This window comes from Trichomycterus rosablanca, chromosome 8 (assembly GCF_030014385.1).
Source record: "Trichomycterus rosablanca isolate fTriRos1 chromosome 8, fTriRos1.hap1, whole genome shotgun sequence".
NCBI lineage: Eukaryota > Metazoa > Chordata > Actinopteri > Siluriformes > Trichomycteridae > Trichomycterus > Trichomycterus rosablanca.
This window is the reverse complement of record NC_085995.1, coordinates 9,535,195-9,554,376: the sequence shown is the minus strand read 5'-3', so window position 1 is coordinate 9,554,376 and position 19,182 is coordinate 9,535,195. Positions and strand designations below refer to the sequence as shown.

The 19,182-nt window shown below is 39.7% G+C and overlaps 2 protein-coding genes across 3 annotated transcripts; one reads left to right on the top strand and one right to left on the bottom strand.

The window, feature by feature from the left end:
- Positions 1 to 1,263: 1,263 nt before the first annotated feature.
- Positions 1,264 to 9,548, top strand: ube2a (ubiquitin-conjugating enzyme E2A (RAD6 homolog)). The gene is made up of 6 exons (XM_062999827.1): positions 1,264 to 1,452; positions 1,700 to 1,780; positions 5,092 to 5,117; positions 6,385 to 6,474; positions 6,578 to 6,666; positions 8,668 to 9,548. Exons 1-6 carry the CDS (start codon positions 1,409 to 1,411, stop codon positions 8,794 to 8,796), a joined length of 459 nt encoding a protein of 152 aa, XP_062855897.1. The 5' UTR covers positions 1,264 to 1,408; the 3' UTR covers positions 8,797 to 9,548.
- Positions 9,549 to 11,025: 1,477 nt separating this feature from the next.
- nkrf (NFKB repressing factor) lies at positions 11,026 to 18,101 on the bottom strand. 2 transcript variants are annotated; one of them, XM_063000477.1, is made up of 3 exons: positions 18,024 to 18,101; positions 14,371 to 14,495; positions 11,026 to 13,955 (listed from the first exon to the last, which is right to left on the bottom strand). In XM_063000477.1, the coding sequence occupies exons 2-3, from the start codon at positions 14,477 to 14,479 to the stop codon at positions 11,719 to 11,721; spliced, it is 2,346 nt and encodes a 781-aa protein (XP_062856547.1). In that variant the 5' UTR covers positions 14,480 to 14,495; positions 18,024 to 18,101; the 3' UTR covers positions 11,026 to 11,718. The 2 variants fall into 2 exon arrangements, with proteins under 2 accessions (XP_062856547.1, XP_062856546.1); XM_063000476.1 differs by lacking the exon at positions 18,024 to 18,101 and adding an exon at positions 17,109 to 17,683.
- Between the last annotated feature and the right edge of the window lie 1,081 nt (positions 18,102 to 19,182).

Genomic DNA, 19,182 nt, shown 5'->3' with positions numbered 1-19,182 from the left:
TTACCATTACATTGTACTGCCCACCAGTCTATAACCAGGGCTGAAACTTGACCACAAGTTTGTTGGGCATCTTATTCTAAAAAAATGGCCTTTCAGATAGATTTGTAAAGATTTGTAATTCTCTGCTCTATGGTCTCCCTGCAAAATCTATCCACCTTCTTCAATGTGTTCAAAACTCTGCTGCCAGGATGCTCACTCGCTCCAAAAAAACAGATCACATTACACCTGTTCTTGCCCTACTTCACTGGTTACCCATCTCCAAACGCATTCAATACAAAGTCCTCATTCTTACTTTCAAAGCACTTTATGGTCTTGGTCCAATATACTTACATAATCTGCTACATCCATACACTCCCTCACGCTCTTTATGGTCTGCTGATGCAGGTCTTCTGATTGTCCCCAGCTTCAGGCTCTCCACCATGGGTGGAAGATCCTTCTCTGTCTCTGCTCCTCTACTTTGGAACTCTCTTCCTCTTACTCTGCGCTGTACTTATTCTTTTACTGAATTCAAATCCTTACTTAAAACTCATCTGTTTACCCAACATTCTACTGTTTCATAAGTCTCATTAGTTTATTTAAATTATGTGTTTCTTAAGTGTGTTGTATCCTGTTAGTCTTATTATTTATGTATTTATGTGTTCCTCATGTATCTGTCTCTATTATTGTATCTTAATGTATTTTTCTATTTTGTAAAATGTCCTTGGGTATTGTGAAAGGCTCTATATAAGTCCAACTTATTATTATTATAGAGTCTTATCCATCCTTCCCTGTTGGGGCTATTAACAGTCTTTAGTCTTCTGAGAAAGCTTTTCACTGGCCACTGTAATTCCTCTCACCAAACTTGTCAAACCCAAGTCTTGCTGGAACAAGAAATGGCCTTTCCTACACTGTTGCCTAAACATAAAATTTTTTTAAATGAACTTAATAATTAAGAGGAGTAGCTGTATACTTTTGGCTATATAGAGTGAATAAAAATGTAGTAAAAATGAAGTACTTTGGTATTTTTGAGGAGGTTCATATGCACCCACATCCTTGTTAATATGTAAAAATTGGTTAAAAATAGACAACTTTTTCAAAATAAAATCATTGATATGGTAATGGTGGACGTATATTATAAATAATTATCATTTTAAGAAATTATGTTGTAATTTAGGTTATTTTTTACACAGGTAATCTTTAGTTTGTTTGTTATACTGTATTCCCCGCTGCCCAGGTAAAATGGTATCGCCCGGTTTCTGGAGGCTAAACAGCTAGCTTACACCAGTTCAGATAACAGGCGACAGAAGACGCTAGTTAGCGGATAAAGCTAAACCGAATGTTTTAATAAATTAAAACGGACTAAAAGCCACAGAACTTAAAACAAGCGCTGAAACCGTATGAATAGGTTTTTATTTTCGAATTAAAAAATATGTCCACCCCAGCACGACGGCGCTTAATGAGAGATTTCAAACGGTAAGCTAAAAGAGGAAAAACAGGGCCTCGATTGTTTTGGGAGAACCGGCTATGTAGCTAGTAGCGTTAGCAAATTACTGCCAGAACAAACATGGCGGCTTTTATAATAATGTTTAATATAATTGTTGACACAGTGTTTATTTTAGTTATTACACGTTTAATAAACAGATTATAACGTATGTTCTTGTTATACTGAATGCGTGCAGTAACCGTTTTGTAAGGGTGTTTTTTTACTCTTATTTTTCAGACTGCAGGAGGATCCTCCAGCAGGAGTGAGCGGAGCCCCATCAGAAAATAACATTATGGTCTGGAACGCTGTCATATTTGGGTAAGAATTCTCTATTTACGTGTAAATTTCTTCACCATCAAAGTAAACTTGATTTTCCCTAATCGACATCAAGCAGCAAGTCGGTTATCAAGCACGTCTACAGTAATAAGCCAAAATCTTATACTCTCAGAATTGAAACATTTTTGGGATCAAGCCAGGATGTTAACAGGTGCCACATCAACATTAATGCCACGTTAATTATTCAAAACTCATCATGAATTCAATTCTTTTGTAACCTGGTAGTTTCCCTGTTTTACTGTTATCTGATTGTGATGGATTACTTTCTATCACCTGCCAGTGATGGGTTCTAGCACAGAGCCATATCATATATGGAGAACCACTCCTGGCTTCATTTGACTCTCCTCCCACACTCACACAGACTTCTGGAGATTGCAAAAAAGAGACCCTGTGCGACTTTCACTCCCTCAGACACGGCCTAGTGTGTTTGTGTGGATGCCCAGCCAAGTTGCTGGTTCGGCTGAGATTCAACTTGCAAGTTGTAGTTAGACTCGTACTGTGTCTAACTACAACCTTAATGGAGTAAAAGTTATTACAAACTAATGATAAGTTATTATGATTTAAATTATATTTCAAAATAAATAAGTCTTAGCCCGCTCAGGTGACCCAGCAACAAAACACGCTGCAAGCAGAGCTGGATTCTGAGTACATTGCATCGAATCCAGCTCTGCCTTACCGGTTCGAGGCTGAGTGGCTGTATAAGTAACGATTGGCCGGTTGCTCAGTTGGGGGGCGGGACAAAGAACCGGATGTGGGTCTCTCTCTGTCGGAATGCAATTACGACCTCTGCCGGCTGATTAGAGGCGCCTGCACAGAGATGAGGAAGAGTGCCCTTAGGGTGTGTCTATCCGCATGCAACACTCATCAATGTGTGGGTGGCAAAAATGCATCCGGCTGCTGCCCATGTTTCGGAGGGGATATGGGTTAGCTTCGACCTCCTCGGTCAGGGCAGGGTTCGGCATAGACAGAGAGGAAGCACGATGCAAATTGAACTATTGGATGCGCTAAAGGGGGAGAAAAAGGGGAAAAATTAATAAATAAATAAGTCTCATGGAGCCAGGCCTGATATTATAATAAAATTCTAATTTGCTTGAAATTCTTGCTGCAATGCAAATGAGCATGTCTGCACTCACAGGCTTTTCTAAATTACCCCATTTAACACTAAAGGAAAATAACACTTCCATTTAAATGTATATTTTGTTAAAATCAAATTTTACAGAATAGTCCCACTCTTTAATTCAGTTTACTTGAGTACCCTGGTGTTCTCTGCTCATTTCTTCCATTACCCAGCCAAAAAAAATTGCTATTAATTTGTATAGTTGGTAATGCCACATGCTCATATGCACCCTTTTCCTGTAGTGAATACTACATAACTACACCTCAGAGGTCCGTAAGTAGGGATGCGTCATAGGAATTGGCCACAATCAAAAGACAGCATGTCAAACCACAAACATTAAAATACTGCATTATACAATGTTAAATACTGCATTACTGTACAGTATATACAGTGTATCACAAAAGTGAGTACACCCCTCACATTTCTGCAGATATTTAAGTATATCTTTTCATGGGACAACACTGTCAAAATGACACTTTGACACAGTGAAAAGTAGTCTGTGTGCAGCTTATATAACAGTGTAAATTTATTCTTCCCTCAAAATAACTCAATATACAGCCATTAATGTCTAAACCACCGGCAACAAAAGTGAGTACACCCCTAAGAGACTACACCCCTAAATGTCCAAATTGAGCACTGCTTGTCATTTTCCCTCCAAAATGTCATGTGACTCGTTAGTGTTACTAGGTCTCAGGTGTGCATAGGGAGCAGGTGTGTTCAATTTAGTAGTACAGCTCTCACACTCTCTCATACTGGTCACTGAAAGTTCCAACATGGCACCTCATGGCAAAGAACTCTCTGAGGATCTTAAAAGACGAATTGTTGTGCTACATGAAGATGGCCAAGGCTACAAGAAGATTGCCAACACCCTGAAACTGAGCTGCAGCACAGTGGCCAAGATCATCCAGCGTTTTTAAAGAGCAGGGTCCACTCAGAACAGACCTCGCGTTGGTCGTCCAAAGAAGCTGAGTGCACGTGCTCAGCGTCACATCCAACTGCTGTCTTTGAAAGATAGGCGCAGGAGTGCTGTCAGCATTGCTGCAGAGATTGAAAAGGTGGGGGGTCAGCCTGTCAGTGCTCAGACCATACGCCGCACACTACATCAAATTGGTCTGCATGGCTGTCACCCCAGAAGGAAGCCTCTTCTGAAATCTCTACACAAGAAAGCCCGCAAACAGTTTGCTGAAGACATGTCAACAAAGGACATGGATTACTGGAACTATGTCCTATGGTCTGATGAGACCAAGATTAATTTGTTTGGTTCAGATGGTCTCAAGCATGTGTGGCGGCAATCAGGTGAGGAGTACAAAGATAAGTGTGTCATGCCTACAGTCAAGCATGGTGGTTGGAATGCCATGGTCTGGGGCTGCATGAGTGCAGCAGGTGTTGGGGAGTTACATTTCATTGAGGGACACATGAACTCCAATATGTACTGTGAAATACTGAAGCAGAGCATGATCCCCTCCCTCCGGAAACTGGGTCGCAGGGCAGTGTTCCAGCATGATAATGACCCCAAACACACCTCTAAGACGACCACTGCTTTATTGAAGAGGCTGAGGGTAAAGGTGATGGACTGGCCAAGCATGTCTCCAGACCTAAACCCAATAGAACATCTTTGGGGCATCCTCAAGCGGAAGGTGGAGGAGCGCAAAGTCTCGAATATCCGCCAGCTCTGTGATGTCGTCATGGAGGAGTGGAAAAGCATTCCAGTGGCAACCTGTGAAGCTCTGGTAAACTCCATGCCCAGGAGAGTTAAGGCAGTTCTGGGAAATAATGGTGGCCACACAAAATATTGACACTTCAGGAACTTTCACTAAGGGGTGTACTCACTTTTGTTGCCGGTGGTTTAGACATTAATGGCTGTATATTGAGTTATTTTGAGGGAAGAATAAATTTACACTGTTATATAAGCTGCACACAGACTACTTTTCATTGTGTCAAAGTGTCATTTTGTCAGTGTTGTCCCATGAAAAGATATACTTAAATATCTGCAGAAATGTGAGGGGTGTACTCACTTTTGTGATACACTGTACACCTTGAACATGCTCGTCCTACAGTGACAAAAATAAAGCCCTCATCCCTTTCAGTTCACAAGTCTAAGCTAGTTTAGATTATTAGCTATTGGCTTCCCAGAACTGGCAGAAAACTGATGATTTGCTCTACTTGTGTTTTTTAGCCCAGAGGGAACACCTTTTGAAGATGGTAAGACCGCACTTTTATTTATCTGTTTTGGTTCATATTGGTAAAACAGTTGAGCACATTCAAATGGAATTAATTCACTATAAAGATGTGGGGTCATTTATTAACAGGTTTAATTTTACTTTAACTCAGCAACTCTATAATAGTTAAAATATAGAAGAAAACCAGAGTACCTGAAGGAAAGCCAGAAGGGCATGGGTAGAACATGCCAAACTTCTCTTGGTGACAAACAAAAAACACTACTAAAAATGATTACATGCAAAAATTTAAGTAAAGAAAAATATCTATTTTGAATCTTTATACAACAATATATTGTGTATATATAATGTATAATCTTGCATCTATGCTTCCTCTTGATTTGCTACAAATGTCTGGTGATTTTCACTAGAAAGATAATCATCTGAAATACAGCTTTACAATGATAGTCATGCTTTAATGGACCAAGATTAATGGAATCAAATGTATATTGGTAAAATACTTTTAATAAGGTCAGGTGGTTTTTTTATGACCCTAATGTAAGTAAATGACATAATTTGCATTATGCAAATAATTGCTGAGACATTGACCCCCTCCGTCACTGCTTTTTTTATGTAGCACCAAAAAAGTCTGTTTATATTTTGGATTTTGTAGTTTTACATAGAGGTATGACAATATACTGCTGTGGTGTATAACCGGCAAATAAGTCAGTGTGGACATATAATAATAATAACATTAATATTAATCTAGGGCAGATAGAATGGATTAATTGGTCACATATACATGTGTGCAGTACAATGAAATTATTATTATTTATTTATTTATTTTTACATATCCTAGTTTGTTTTAAAGCTGCAGTGAGAGTGCAGGGTCAGCCATTGTATGGCACCCCTGGAGCCGAAAGGTCTACAATTACAGGGATTACAGTTTAGCTTTTGTACTAATTACTGGCTGATTGCTGTAAAGATGGCTTCTCTGTTATAAATATTTTAATACCACCCCCCTCAAATGCCAAATAATTAAACGGTTGAACTGGTGGTGCAGTGTTCTAAGTGATAATGAGAATTGATTGCATACTGAATCATATTGAAATAAATTGTGTTTTATATGAGCACTCAGGTTTGTATCATGATACTTGTGCAGAAGTAGAGTAGCATGGAGATCATTTAGAACCAACAAATACCAGCACTGTATATATTTTCAGACATTTGAAACAGGCAGGGAATGTTTGTGTGCATGTTTTATATGTTGAACTTGAAGCTTTATTTTAAACCTTTTCATCTTTTTCCTGCAGGAACATTCAAACTCACAATAGAATTTACAGAGGAGTATCCAAACAAACCTCCCACAGTTCGTTTTGTATCCAAAATGTTTCACCCTAATGGTAAGTTTCACTTAAGACTTGGTTTTATCATGTGGGGGTTGCTGTGTGGGTTTAAGACATTGCTGATAATAGTAGACCACCAAACATTCTCTTTTTTCTCCAGTCTATGCAGATGGTAGTATATGTTTGGACATCCTGCAGAACCGTTGGAGTCCAACATATGATGTGTCTTCAATTTTAACTTCTATACAGGTATGTACACTAACAATAGGACAACTTAGAAAGTACATGGCATCACACCCTTGTATTTCTTAGAGCTCGCACACCATTGATCCGTGTGGTGTGATCTTGAGAAGCTGGGAAAGACTAGAACAAGATTTGATGTGTGGGGTCTGTCCGAAAACCTAGTAAGCTCTCTACATGGATAACATTTTATGTCACCCTAAGCACACTCCCGAGAAGAAGGCTGCCCGAATTCTAAGATGCTTGAAAATGCTGCCTAATGAGGTGCCTTATTTTGAAGCGATAAACTGACTAAATAATGAGGGAGCATCTGATGCTTCCTTAGCAGTGAAGGCAACCCCAGCATTCTGTGCGACACAATTTTTCTCGCCAAAGATTTGAAATATGGCAGACGAATTAACGAAGTTCTTTTCAAATGTTAATAAATTCTCAATTTTTAATTTGTATAAAGGTGCACAATTGCAATTTATTTGCAAATTTGGGCTCGTCAGTTATAATTTAACCGTTTCGGTACACGGAAGGAGATGTTAGTTGGCATGCTAGTGGGTTGTGCAGTGGTGTAATCGCCAATGAAAAAAGTAATGATTCCGAATAACCTGCCTTATAAGTTCGATGTCTGCCTTGTAAGTTTGATGAGGTAGGCAGCAAGGCAGCTCACTAGGTTTTCAGACAGCCCTGTGGACTCTTTGCAGCGAACTGACTCTGCAAACAGAAACCAGGTCCAGGCTTTGTCTAATTGATGTGTGGATAAAGATAAAGCTCAAGTCTGGTAGCATCACAAGTGCACCAAATTTGCTCCTTGTATTTTATCATGAAAGACGAAATTGGACTGCTTTATCCCAGGTATCAGGATTGTGGCTGATCCGGTTCCAGTGGGGAAACACTGGGTGCAAGGCAGGAAAACCCTGGTCAGGGTGCCAATTCAGTGCAAGGCTCTTGTCATCCGCCTCACTCATACCCCTTTTCCACCAAAAAAACCATGGTTCTTGAACCGGTTCTGTTCAGGTTTCTCTGAACCTTGGTGTTCTGTAGAGAACCGACGCGCGTTTCCACCAGTTTTTGAGAACCAAGCAGCGTCATCATCGGTGGGTGTTACTAAGAGTTAAGAGAAGTAATAACATGGCGGAGTGTGTAGATTATGTGCGAGCGTTTGTGCTGCTGTTACAGATGTTTGTTTTCATGTAAAAAGCAGCGATCTAACTATCTGTGATAAGAAGACGTGACTCGTTTGTCTCAGTTGTTGTTTTCTTTAGTTTATTGACGTGAGAGGAGTTGCAAATGCGCTCGACTCGAGCGGTGAAACATCATTAAAGTTCCACAACATGAACATTAATCTGTGTGAAATAAACATCAAATCCACTTTAAAATACCACATGTATCTGTGTTTAGCTGGATTTACTTCACGTGTGTCTATGCAGCTCGGGGAGTTGAAAAAGCTTAATGCTTTATTTTTCACGTTAAGCGTTTTTCGTTCTGTCCGGGTCATTTTTATCTCGTAATATCACACAATTCACCTTTTTAAAGGCGCTTTAAAAAATAAAAGCGGCAAACTGGTTCAAAATGTAATCAGGTGAAGTTTAAAAGATAAAAATACAGCATCAAGCTCCATATGAGACTCCAGCGGACGGCATTGTTGCTAACGCGCTATGCTGTACAACATGACACGCCCACTGACTGATGGTTCGGGCTGAAAAAACAAGTATTCCGCGGTGCCCGCTAGTTCACTGTCTGGAACCTTTTTTTCCGGTGGAAACACGCGGAACCGGTTCAAAATCAAGTTCGGGAACCGGAACGGGCTCCGTGCCGCATCGGTGGAAAAGGGTTATCAGACATAGTCAATCATGTCTGTGCTGAGACCTAGTTGGCTGATAGCACTGCTTAGATTTAAACCCAAACCTCAGGGGGGGTGAGCTAGCATATCTGACCGCTGAGACTCCAGGAACACCTCACTACATAATGTTTTCGTTTCTGATCTACTTGTTTTTTTTTTTATTGTCCTTTTCTTAACAGTCTCTACTGGACGAGCCAAACCCAAACAGTCCCGCCAACAGCCAGGCAGCCCAGCTGTACCAGGAAAACAAACGGGAGTACGAAAAGCGTGTCTCTGCTATCGTGGAACAGAGCTGGCGCGATTGTTGACCCCCCAAAACAGATCACGATGTATGGACAATTTTCAGCCACGCAGAGGAAAAGCATTGCATAAAGAAATTTGAAGAAAAAATGAAATCCCCATCATTCACGATTTGAATACTCCTCTTACTCTATAGCGTTCTGTCTGTTCTGTAGCTTTTGCAAGGTCAGGGTGCTGTTGTGTTGTGATTTCGTGATTTATGCTAAATCTTGCTCTCGGACGAGGATGTTTCCTTACCAACTCAAGGTCACTCCTATGGTGCACGCATTTCTTTGGTTTATCTTCTAAAGCTCTAGGTCTATGCAGGATTTAGTCATGAATGTCATTTGGTTTGCTTCCATGTTGCACACTAATGGCTTCCCATGGGTTAAACTTGCATCTTTTTTGTGTTTTTTTAAAATTGTTTTATTTTAATGACCACAGAAAACATGAGATTGTACCAAAAGTTTAGTCATGTCATGTGACTATGTGGTCATTGCTTTATGATGGTTGGCTACTCAGATTGTCACAAACCTAGAACTTGGAATGTAACTATCTCACTGATTTGGCCATTTCCTTCTGTTCTAATTTGAGTGCAGGTTTTTCAGTCTCATGTTAATCACTTATCCAACAGTGCATAATTTTTTTGTTATGCAATATCATCAAAGTTTGGGTCAGATTTCTAAATGCACATCCAGAGTTTGAGTGTCAGATTTGCACTTCTACTCAATGTAAGAAACTGTACATTCTCACTTGTAAATAAACAGTAAAATAAGCTCAATGTGGGGTTTTTCTTTATTTATATACAAGACGCACTTTCATCACTACATATGTTTTATATTGCAATAGTGTCTTGGGGCTTGACTTGTCTTGAGATTGAAGTCTGTTTATAAATGTATTAAATAAGCTTTTGATTAGTTCAAATCCATACATAAATTCTTCATAGCACATGCTTTAAAGGAAAAAATCTGACCTTTTGTATGAAGGAATGGACATGGCCATGTTCAATGTTCTTACATGCTTTTTAGCTGTGCCAAATTCTGAACAATTCCTTTTGGCTGCTCCGAAGGTGGTGCCACAGCAGATTATTTAACCACAGTTTTTACGCCAGATGCCCTAGCTGATGCAACCCTATTTATCTGGGCATTGGATTGGCACTGTTACCCCATTTAAACCTATGGAGCTAAGGCACTTACCATTCTGCCACACAAGCTCAATGATCATATCTGATTATATATTTTTTTGTCATGTCAGCAGTCAAAAACCCATTAATGTATGAAACAATTGGCAGTGGTTTTAGGCCACCTTAGGTTGGGCTCCCATGTGGAGTCATTTAAAACACAACGGATGTTTACAAAAATTTTTTATAAGGAGTTATTATTAAGGTACTTATAGATTTTTGTAGCATATCAAAGTATTCTTAATTTTGACTAGCTTTTAGATTTGGATAATGGTGAACATGGTTGTTGGCAGCAGTTGGAGCTGGTTCAATGGTCAAAACTTTTTTTTTTTTTTTATCTCCTGGGATCTTCTGCTTGTGGTTTAAAAAACTTTACAGCCTTGGCTTTACAACAGTGGTAAGCAGAAAAGAACTAAAAGTCACGTCAATCCTTTTATCAGGAAGGAACAAGGGTACAGTGGGCACACGCTTGCCAAAACCTGACAGCTGAATTTTGCCTGGCGTGCTGAATCTCGATTTCTGCAGCAGCATAGAAATGGTAGGGTTCGAATTTGGTGTAAACATGAATCCATGGACCCAACCTGCCTTGAGACAACCGTTTAGTTGACACAAGGCAGAATTGTTTCCTTTATCTTGTGGAACTGAAGCAACAAATTTGGACTGTCCCGGGTGCAGTTATATAATGTTCAGTGACTGATTAGTGTTTGATTTTTTTTGTTAATTAATGGCAGTTTGGCATAAAGTGTGCTAAAGTAAATAATACCCTAATAAGAATAAAAATGGCATAAAGACAGAAGCCAAGAAATGTATTCATTTTTACCAACCAATTCATCCTGGTCACGGTCAAAATTGTCCGGTGCCAAACCCACCATGGTCATCTCATAGAAACACACCCACACATTTGCTCATTCGCACATCTAGAACCAACTTAGAGCAGCTAGTCTATCCTCTGCCTGGTTTGAGAGGTGGTAAGTAATCTATGCAGACACCCTAAGTGCATGTAAAACTCCTCAGATTGAATCTTGGTCCCCAGGACCAATGTTGCTGGGCGCTAACCACTCTACCATGTGCACAACCATGCTGCTGAAAAGACAAATTTTTTATTTCAAATATTTGTATAAAAATGAATCAGCAAATCAACATTTTTACATGGTAACAGGCCGCAAAATCTCAGGTGGTTTTATTTCATTATTTTGATAACTAGAGGACAAGGGGCAGGTTCATTTTTAAATGTTCGTCAACACAGACATGACCATTCACAAATAAAAAACAAACCAAAAAAAAAAAAATCACAAGAACACTGCTTCTAAAGCATATTTTACAACACCCAATCTTCACCTCACTAATAAGAAAAGTAGATGTTTTTTTTATTATTAAACTTTAATATTTGGTACATTTTAAGATGTTGTTTAAAACAGAAATGGACCTGAACATAGATAGGGCAGATGATTTTCATGAATATGGAATGTGTACATTAGTTAGCACATGCTGGCATAATATTCATCACTTTTTACTTTGTGAAATCCCAGAATACAGGATATATAATGTCAGCATGGAAGCTTGTGTATACCGTAGTCTCACTCGAGATACTGCCAGTACTAACACTAATGTTACAAGAAGATAAGATTTGCCACAGTTAAAAAAAAAAAGCATCGTCAGGATTAACACGCTTTAAAAAAAAAAAAAAAAAAAAAATATGCTCAAATAAACACGAGCATAGCTGCTTTAGTCAGTAATGGTTATCTGAAGTTTTTTTTTTTTTTGAGGTCCATCAGTGAGAGGCCTGTGGTTTGACCAACTCGTACCGTCCAACCTGACCCTCTTGCAGCAGCTGACCGATCAGTTGGTCCTTGTGAACTCTTCGGCTAACGACAAGAAAGCGCTGTTTTCCCTGACCGTAGGATTTGCTCCGCAGCCCGTATTTTTGTGAGACCTGATGGATCTGCTTGCGCTCGTCGTTATTCAACTCTGTGGAGAAGCGCAGGTCGTCCTGCCGATCTGAGCAAGCATAATTGCGTATGATTTCCTCAATGTTACGCTTGGTCAGGTGATTCCCATGTCTGTCCCGGTCCATACCCAGTCCTTCTCTAGTAAACTGTTCCTTAACCATGATTGGTTCTGCGATGCCTTCTCCCTCTCGGCCTAAACCGCCGCCTTTCCAGCCCATCTTACGCAGCAACTGGTTACCGATGTTGTCCTCCTTGATCTCCTGCCGCATGGCCTCTTCTCCGGCGCGGGCCATGATCTGATTTCGGGAAAGAGCATCCACGTTGCCTTCCTTCCTGAGGTTGGACTTCACCACCGCGTATGTACGTTTCAGTGTAGCAATGGCCTCTTCAGCTGCGACGTGTTTAACGATTTTCTTGGGGCCGATCCCAGAAGCTACAAACTGGCCCTCTAAATAAACTTCACATCTCCAGTTCTGGTCTGCTAACATAGTGAATCTGTAGTCCGCAGTGACTTTATTGAACTGCGCCGTGTCGTTGATGATGCAAATGGCATTATCAGAGTTTTCCAGAATAACCAGTTCACTGAGCTTTTTCTTGCCTCCACCCAGTTGATTAAAATGGTTAGTAGGCTGCTCGAAGGTGGGGTTTTCTTGAAAAAACGACTGCTGATGGTTTTGTTCGTACTGTTCCTGGTGCTGCCGGTTGGCCTGGTTCATTCGTAGCTTTTTCACGGCCTCCTCAGCTGCAATGTGCTTGGAGGTCTTTTTTGTACCCCTGGCTTGTGCCAAAAGCTCACCCTGCAGGTATACACTACACACCCACATATTGCTGTTAGGTATTGGACTGAAGGCGTAGTCGATTTTCATCCGGTTGCAGGCAGCAGAATTGTTGAGGATACAGATGGCATCGTGTGCATTCTCATTCAGGACACATTCTGACCAGTGTTTGGATTTATCAGGCACGTACTGACCTTTGGTACTAGGTGGCGGACTGTCCTCTGGGTTGCGTAGGGGTGGAACTAAAGGTGGGGTTGGTGTGTTGATCTGGCACACCACCATGTCACTGACGTAGTTGCGTTTGTACTGACGCTGCACGACACGGACTTCCACCGGCTTCATGAATGTTTTGACGGCCTGCTCTGATGCACGATCCCTGGCACCGTTCTTGCTGCCAGAGTAACCTGTTGCAAGGTACACTGCAGAACATCTCAGCTCACATGCATAGCCCTCGGATGGCACTTTCTTGTTCTTGGGTAGATCGGACTGGGGAATATCCTTCAAATTAACATAAATGTATTCTGGATTAGTTTTACAAGCTTGAATGCTGCGACTGAGAATGAAATTATAATTCGGGCCGTCGGGTCCACCAACAAACGCAGGATCCCGGAGGGTTACAGCTACAGCATTTAAAACCCTCACGATTAGCCTCTGCTTCTCCTCTACTGTTGCTGGTGAGATTGTCTTTGGTATACATGGTGTAGGAAGCAGGCCAGGACTTCCTCTGCTTGGAGTGTCATAGACTCTATTCATAGCTTTGCTAGACTGTGGCCTGTCCTGATGACCAAAGCCCAAACCATGCCTTCCAGAATCCCAACGCCCAGACCTCCCCCCTGCGTAACTATCATATCGGCTTGACTGGGGGGGCGAGTTTTTCTGTCTTGAAGTATGTGCCTCATATCTTGCTGTATAGTCCTGCTGCATTTTTCCTATAAAGTTCGAGTTAGGTGCTCTTCCCCCATAGCCAAGCCCGCTCTTGTTTCCAAAGGACATGTTGCTGCTGCTCTGATCGCTCCATGAGTCATGACTGTATGATGATCCTCCGTCAAAGGAAGAGCTGGAAGGAGAGTTATAGCCTGTGTCATTGCTGTACCATTGCTGCTCTGTATCCCTTGGCCCTGTGTGGTTCATCTCCTCTCTCCTACGCTCCGTTTCATTTTCTTTTCCATCGGTGCATCCTACTCTACTGCTGCTCAGGCTGCTCCCAGTGACAAACTGTACTGGCTCAAATCTTGGTCTAGAGCCAAAATTAGACACGTGCATCTTCCTCATTGGCTCCTCACCTAAAATAAAGAACAGAAACCATTTTACCTAATACACAAGCAACCCGACGTAAGAATTCTAGCGATGCAGAAAAAAAAAATTATTTGCATATGTATATTTGATTTGGCACAGTTTTTTTTTATGTCGGATGTCGCCTGGTGCAACCCTTCTATTTATCCAGGCTTGGGTCCAGTGCACTGATGTGTCTCCCCAATGGCTAGGTTTACGTAACGCTATGCGCTTTTGTACTGTAAGCCCAGCCCTTGATTCGAACCTCCGCCACACAAGCTCACTGATGACACGTGATTATATTTTTAAATAACTTTCCTGTCACCCACTTACTCATGCAGCTTTACTAACATAATAGTTTGTGTAAAATGAACAATCTGACAAATCCATATAAGTGCAAAAATAGAACTTTAGTTATAGACCTACTTCCATCAGATGAATTTTGTCTTTTTTTGGCTTCAGCGCTTGGGACTAGTTCATATGAAAGCATTTCGCCAACATTAATCCCCTCTGCCATCTCAAGCACTCTCTGCATCAGATGTGGGCCATATCTGCAAGATAAAGCAAATATATACAATCTGAGTATGGATGCAAAATGCATTTACATTGGGTAATTATTACAGTGCTAGTAAAATGCTAATATAAAGAATGTAAACAGGTAAAAGTGGTCAAACATTAAGTTGCATAATATTTTAAAGTAGCAGAATATTTTGTTAATACTGATATGACGCAAATATTTAACCCCTACATAATATTGCTGATCTTAAAACCTACTTCTAGTCTGTATGGTCTACAGTCGGGTCACGACATGATTAAACCACTGGGAACTCGATGTTCAAGTTGTGTTGCAACCATGGTGATGGGTTATGAGTGGACCTAATGACGGCTGGAACAATTGTGTCAAAGACAACCATAAGATCGCATAACAACAAAGGACTTTATGGCTGGACTCCCCAATGCACTCCACTCTTGACCAAGAAGCACAGGAAAGGTCGATTGGAATACGCCAAAACATTTTGGATAGGCCTGCAGAGTTCTGGGACGCAGTTCTTTGACGTGACAAATCAAAAAAGTTTTTATAGTGTAATTCATTGAAAAAAAGCCAAATGTGACAGTGGAGCAGTAACATATTATATTATTATAATATTCAATCCAGAACTACTTAAGCATTTCAAATAATTATTTTAAAGAAACAAAATAAGTCACACAGTGGTGCAGCTGTAAAGTACACTAGCATTGAGATCCAGGGTTTGAATATCGGTCAGTCTGCATGGACATTTTAGGCCAAGGAGGGCTGGCCAAAACAGCCTATCCACTGGGAGGTGCGCTCTCAGTGCTGGTCCAAATACTGGATAACAATAGGTGGGTTGTGTCAGGAAAAGCAACTGGTGTAAAAACTGTACCAAATCCAGTATGCGGACCAGATCTGCTGTTGTAAAGCTTTATGCAAAATTTAGAAAGCAGACAAAAATAGAACACTTTCAAGAAACTAATTAAGTAGCTGGTGGTCAATTACAGCTAAATATGCTGATTAAGAGTAACCAGCATCTTACATCTAATCAAAAACCTTATTTAATATAACACAGCACCTTGTAATTTTATAATATATACAAAGCTTTAGTCAAAATATCTGAATCATGTTTGTCAAAAATTTGCTTCCAAATAAAATGTCCTCCAAGCTTGTTTAAGCAAAGCAGCATATTTTCTGACAATTTACTGCACAGTATAGCAAAATTTGAGCAGACACATTTAGATTATTGAATGGTAAATACACTGCCTGGCCAAAAAAAAGATCACCACCTGGATTTAACTAAGCAAATAGGTAAGAGCCTCCCATTGGATAATTGCTGCATGGGTGATTATGTTTCAGCTTGTTCAGCAAGTTATTTAACCCTAACTGATGCAGTGAGTAGCTTCTCATTTGTTAAACAACCATGTCGAAAGACACATCCTGTGGTCGTGGAAAAGATGTTAATCTGTTTCAGAAGGGTCAAATTACTAACATGCATCAAGCAGAGAAAACATCTAAGGAGAAGCTGAAACTACTACAATCGGGTTAAGAACTGTCCAACGCATTATTAAAAAGTGGAAGAACAGTGGGGGGGAATGTGGTCGGAAAAAAATCTTGAATGATCGTGATCGGCGATCACTTAAACGTTTGGTGAAATCAAATGGTAGAAAAACTAGAGTAGAACTCAGGGAAATGTTTAATAGTAACAGTAAGAGCATTTCCACATGCACAACTCAAGGGATTGGGACTAAACAGCTGTGTAGCCTTAAGAAAACCACTTGTCAGTGAGGCGAACCGGCAAAAACAGCTTCAATTTGCTAGGGAGAATAAAGATTGGAGCAATGGAAGAAGGTCATGTGGTCTGATGTGTCCAGATTTACCCTGTTTCAGAGTGATGGGTGCATCAGGGTAAGAAGCGAGGCAGCTGAAGTGATGCACCCATCATGCCTAGTGCCTACCGTACAAACCTGTGGGGGCAGTGCTATGATCTGGGGTTGCTACAGTTGGTCAGGTCTAGGTTCAGCAACGTTATGTGCCCAAAGAATGAGGTCAGCTGACTACCTGAATATACTGAACGACCAGGTTATTCCATCAATGGATTTTTTCTTCCCTGATGGCACGGGCATATTCCAAGATGACAATGCCAGGATTCATCGGGCTCAAATTGTGAAAGAGTGGTTCAGGGAGCATGAGACATCATTTTTACACATGGATTGGCCACCACAGAGTCCAGACCTGAACCCCACTGAGAATCTTTGGGATGTGCTGGAGAAGATCTTGGGGAAAAATTAATGCAACTCTGGACAGAAATAAATGTTGTGACATTGCAGAGGCTTGTGGAAACGATGCCACAGCGAATACGTGCCGTAATCAAAGCTAAAGGCGGTCCAACCAAATATTAGAGTGTGTGACCTTTTTTTTGGCCAGGCAGTGTATATTTATACTGTCCAACCCAGTTGTTGCACATGTACAAAAAAACAAGCATGTTTTAAACAGTAATCTCATCATGATAATGAAACAAATTCATAACAATCTATTTGTCCAGAATACATTTTTGACATCGATCTAATAACGATCTGCAAAAAAGATGACAGCTACAGTAATACAGCCACATAAACCAACCTCAGATCATCTTAAAAGCAGACAAGCTCACCTGCAGCCCATGAACACATGGTTGATCCAGACCATGGACAAGGCCAGCAGCTGATCTATGTTATTCTCATCATACTTGTTTAAGTGTTTGTGTATGAGTAACCCTCTCGCACGCCACTGCTCGTCACTTTCATATTTCTGTCGGAAATCGTCGAGGTGAAACACGTTATTATTCATCGTGTTAAATGAAGCATTGTGGGAGTTTATGGCCTGTGCGTGGCTTTTTGGATTGTGTCCCAAACAGCACAATAATGTATTCAATAGTAATATAAATTATTAACGTCAGCGCTGACCGTGTTCTAATTTAACATAAGATTTATTAATAATTAAGTACGTTCTAGTGTAGCTTTGGTTTATCGTGGAAGCCTTAGCTAGCTTTGATAACTAGCAATACAGAAACTGGGGATTCATCAAAATAATATAGAATTTTTTAAGAACCGAATAAATAAAACATTATTTAAATAAAAAATAAACATGTATTTTAAGTAACCGGCATATTTTCGAACCATATATCGAGTTAGTTAACGAAATAAACCGACTAGTCTGGGATAGCTACAGGCTAACTATCATGTCAGTCAAGCTAACACGCTAGCTATTTGGAAACCGTATAGCACATTATTTGGAACTATAGAAATACTACGCAACATGTTATTGCGCTACATTATTTCAGTATTTAATGTTACTGCAGTTATAAATCGATTACTTTAGCGTTTCCGACCGCAACACTAACTCAGCTAATCTGTTATCATGACAGCTAAGCTAACAAGCCGGATTGGTTGAATAAGATGACGCAGACATGGCATCGCTAATATAATAATTTAACCAACATTGGTCCTTACACGACACTATGTTGTCCCTGTATGGATTTACTTACTCTTAATAAAAACACACCTTTTATAAAGTAAAAAAATCCTACCTTGATAGAGGTGAGGAACCCACTGTTTATGTATCACACAGTGGATTTATCCACACACTGCAACCGCGCATGTTCTGATGCAGCGTACAGTACCAGGTCAAGCTAACACTCAGTAGCAATATGCTAATCTTTAGGCAAGTCATACATTCATTAATTTGTCCATTAAAAAAATAGTAAAAAATAGTAAACAAAAAAATAAATAAAACCCAAAACGTTAGACGTTCTAAACCCACTATATGAAGTTGCACATTATTAAACATTTTATTTTGCAATGTACAAACCAGTTAAGAAGTATGGACAGTAGAAACCCAGGAAACATGTACTGTGTTTACAGTTTACAGTTGAACCATAATAGTTCATAGTTCTACTGTCACCTTTACAGTTCAACCATGAGTACAACTGCTAAACTCTCATGTTACTATGAAGAGGTGGAAAGAGTACTAAAATATTGTACTTAAGTAAAAGTACTATTACTTTAATGAATTTTTATATTTATATAAAATATATATTTATATAATATATATATATATATATATATATATATATATATATATATATACAGTATATATATATATATATATATATATATATATATATATATATATATTTGTGCGCACTTCTTATCGCAGAAACAAACACAGACACATCTCTGCACAAGAGAGGATTTTTCTGAAACTAAATGCAATGCAACCACAGTATGTCTCTTTCCTGTAGTTTTTTCTCTATCACGTATTAACGAGCGGAAGGTAATGAAATTAAATGTAAGCCCAGTTTGGCTAAAAGTTATACAACAGATGATTTATTGCAATTATTTTAAACTACTTTTGTTATTAAAATATACTTGTTGTCAATTTGTATACTTTTGACAACAATCTTTTTTTTCTCATAGATGATTGTTGATCATTAATATTAATATCAGGGCTGTATTATAGTTACAGTAGCGTCTCTCGCTGCCTGAACAAAAGAATGAAGAGCCATTTTTTTGAACGGCTCTTTAAAAGGAACCGAGCCAAAAGATCCGACTCACCATCGCAGAATTTACTGCAGCAGTTTTTTAGCGTTTATTTTACTCAGTAACGGATGTTATTTAAAATGTAGCAAATTACAATTCCTAATACAAAACATACTTAAGTAAAAGTAAAATTACTGGTTGTAAAAT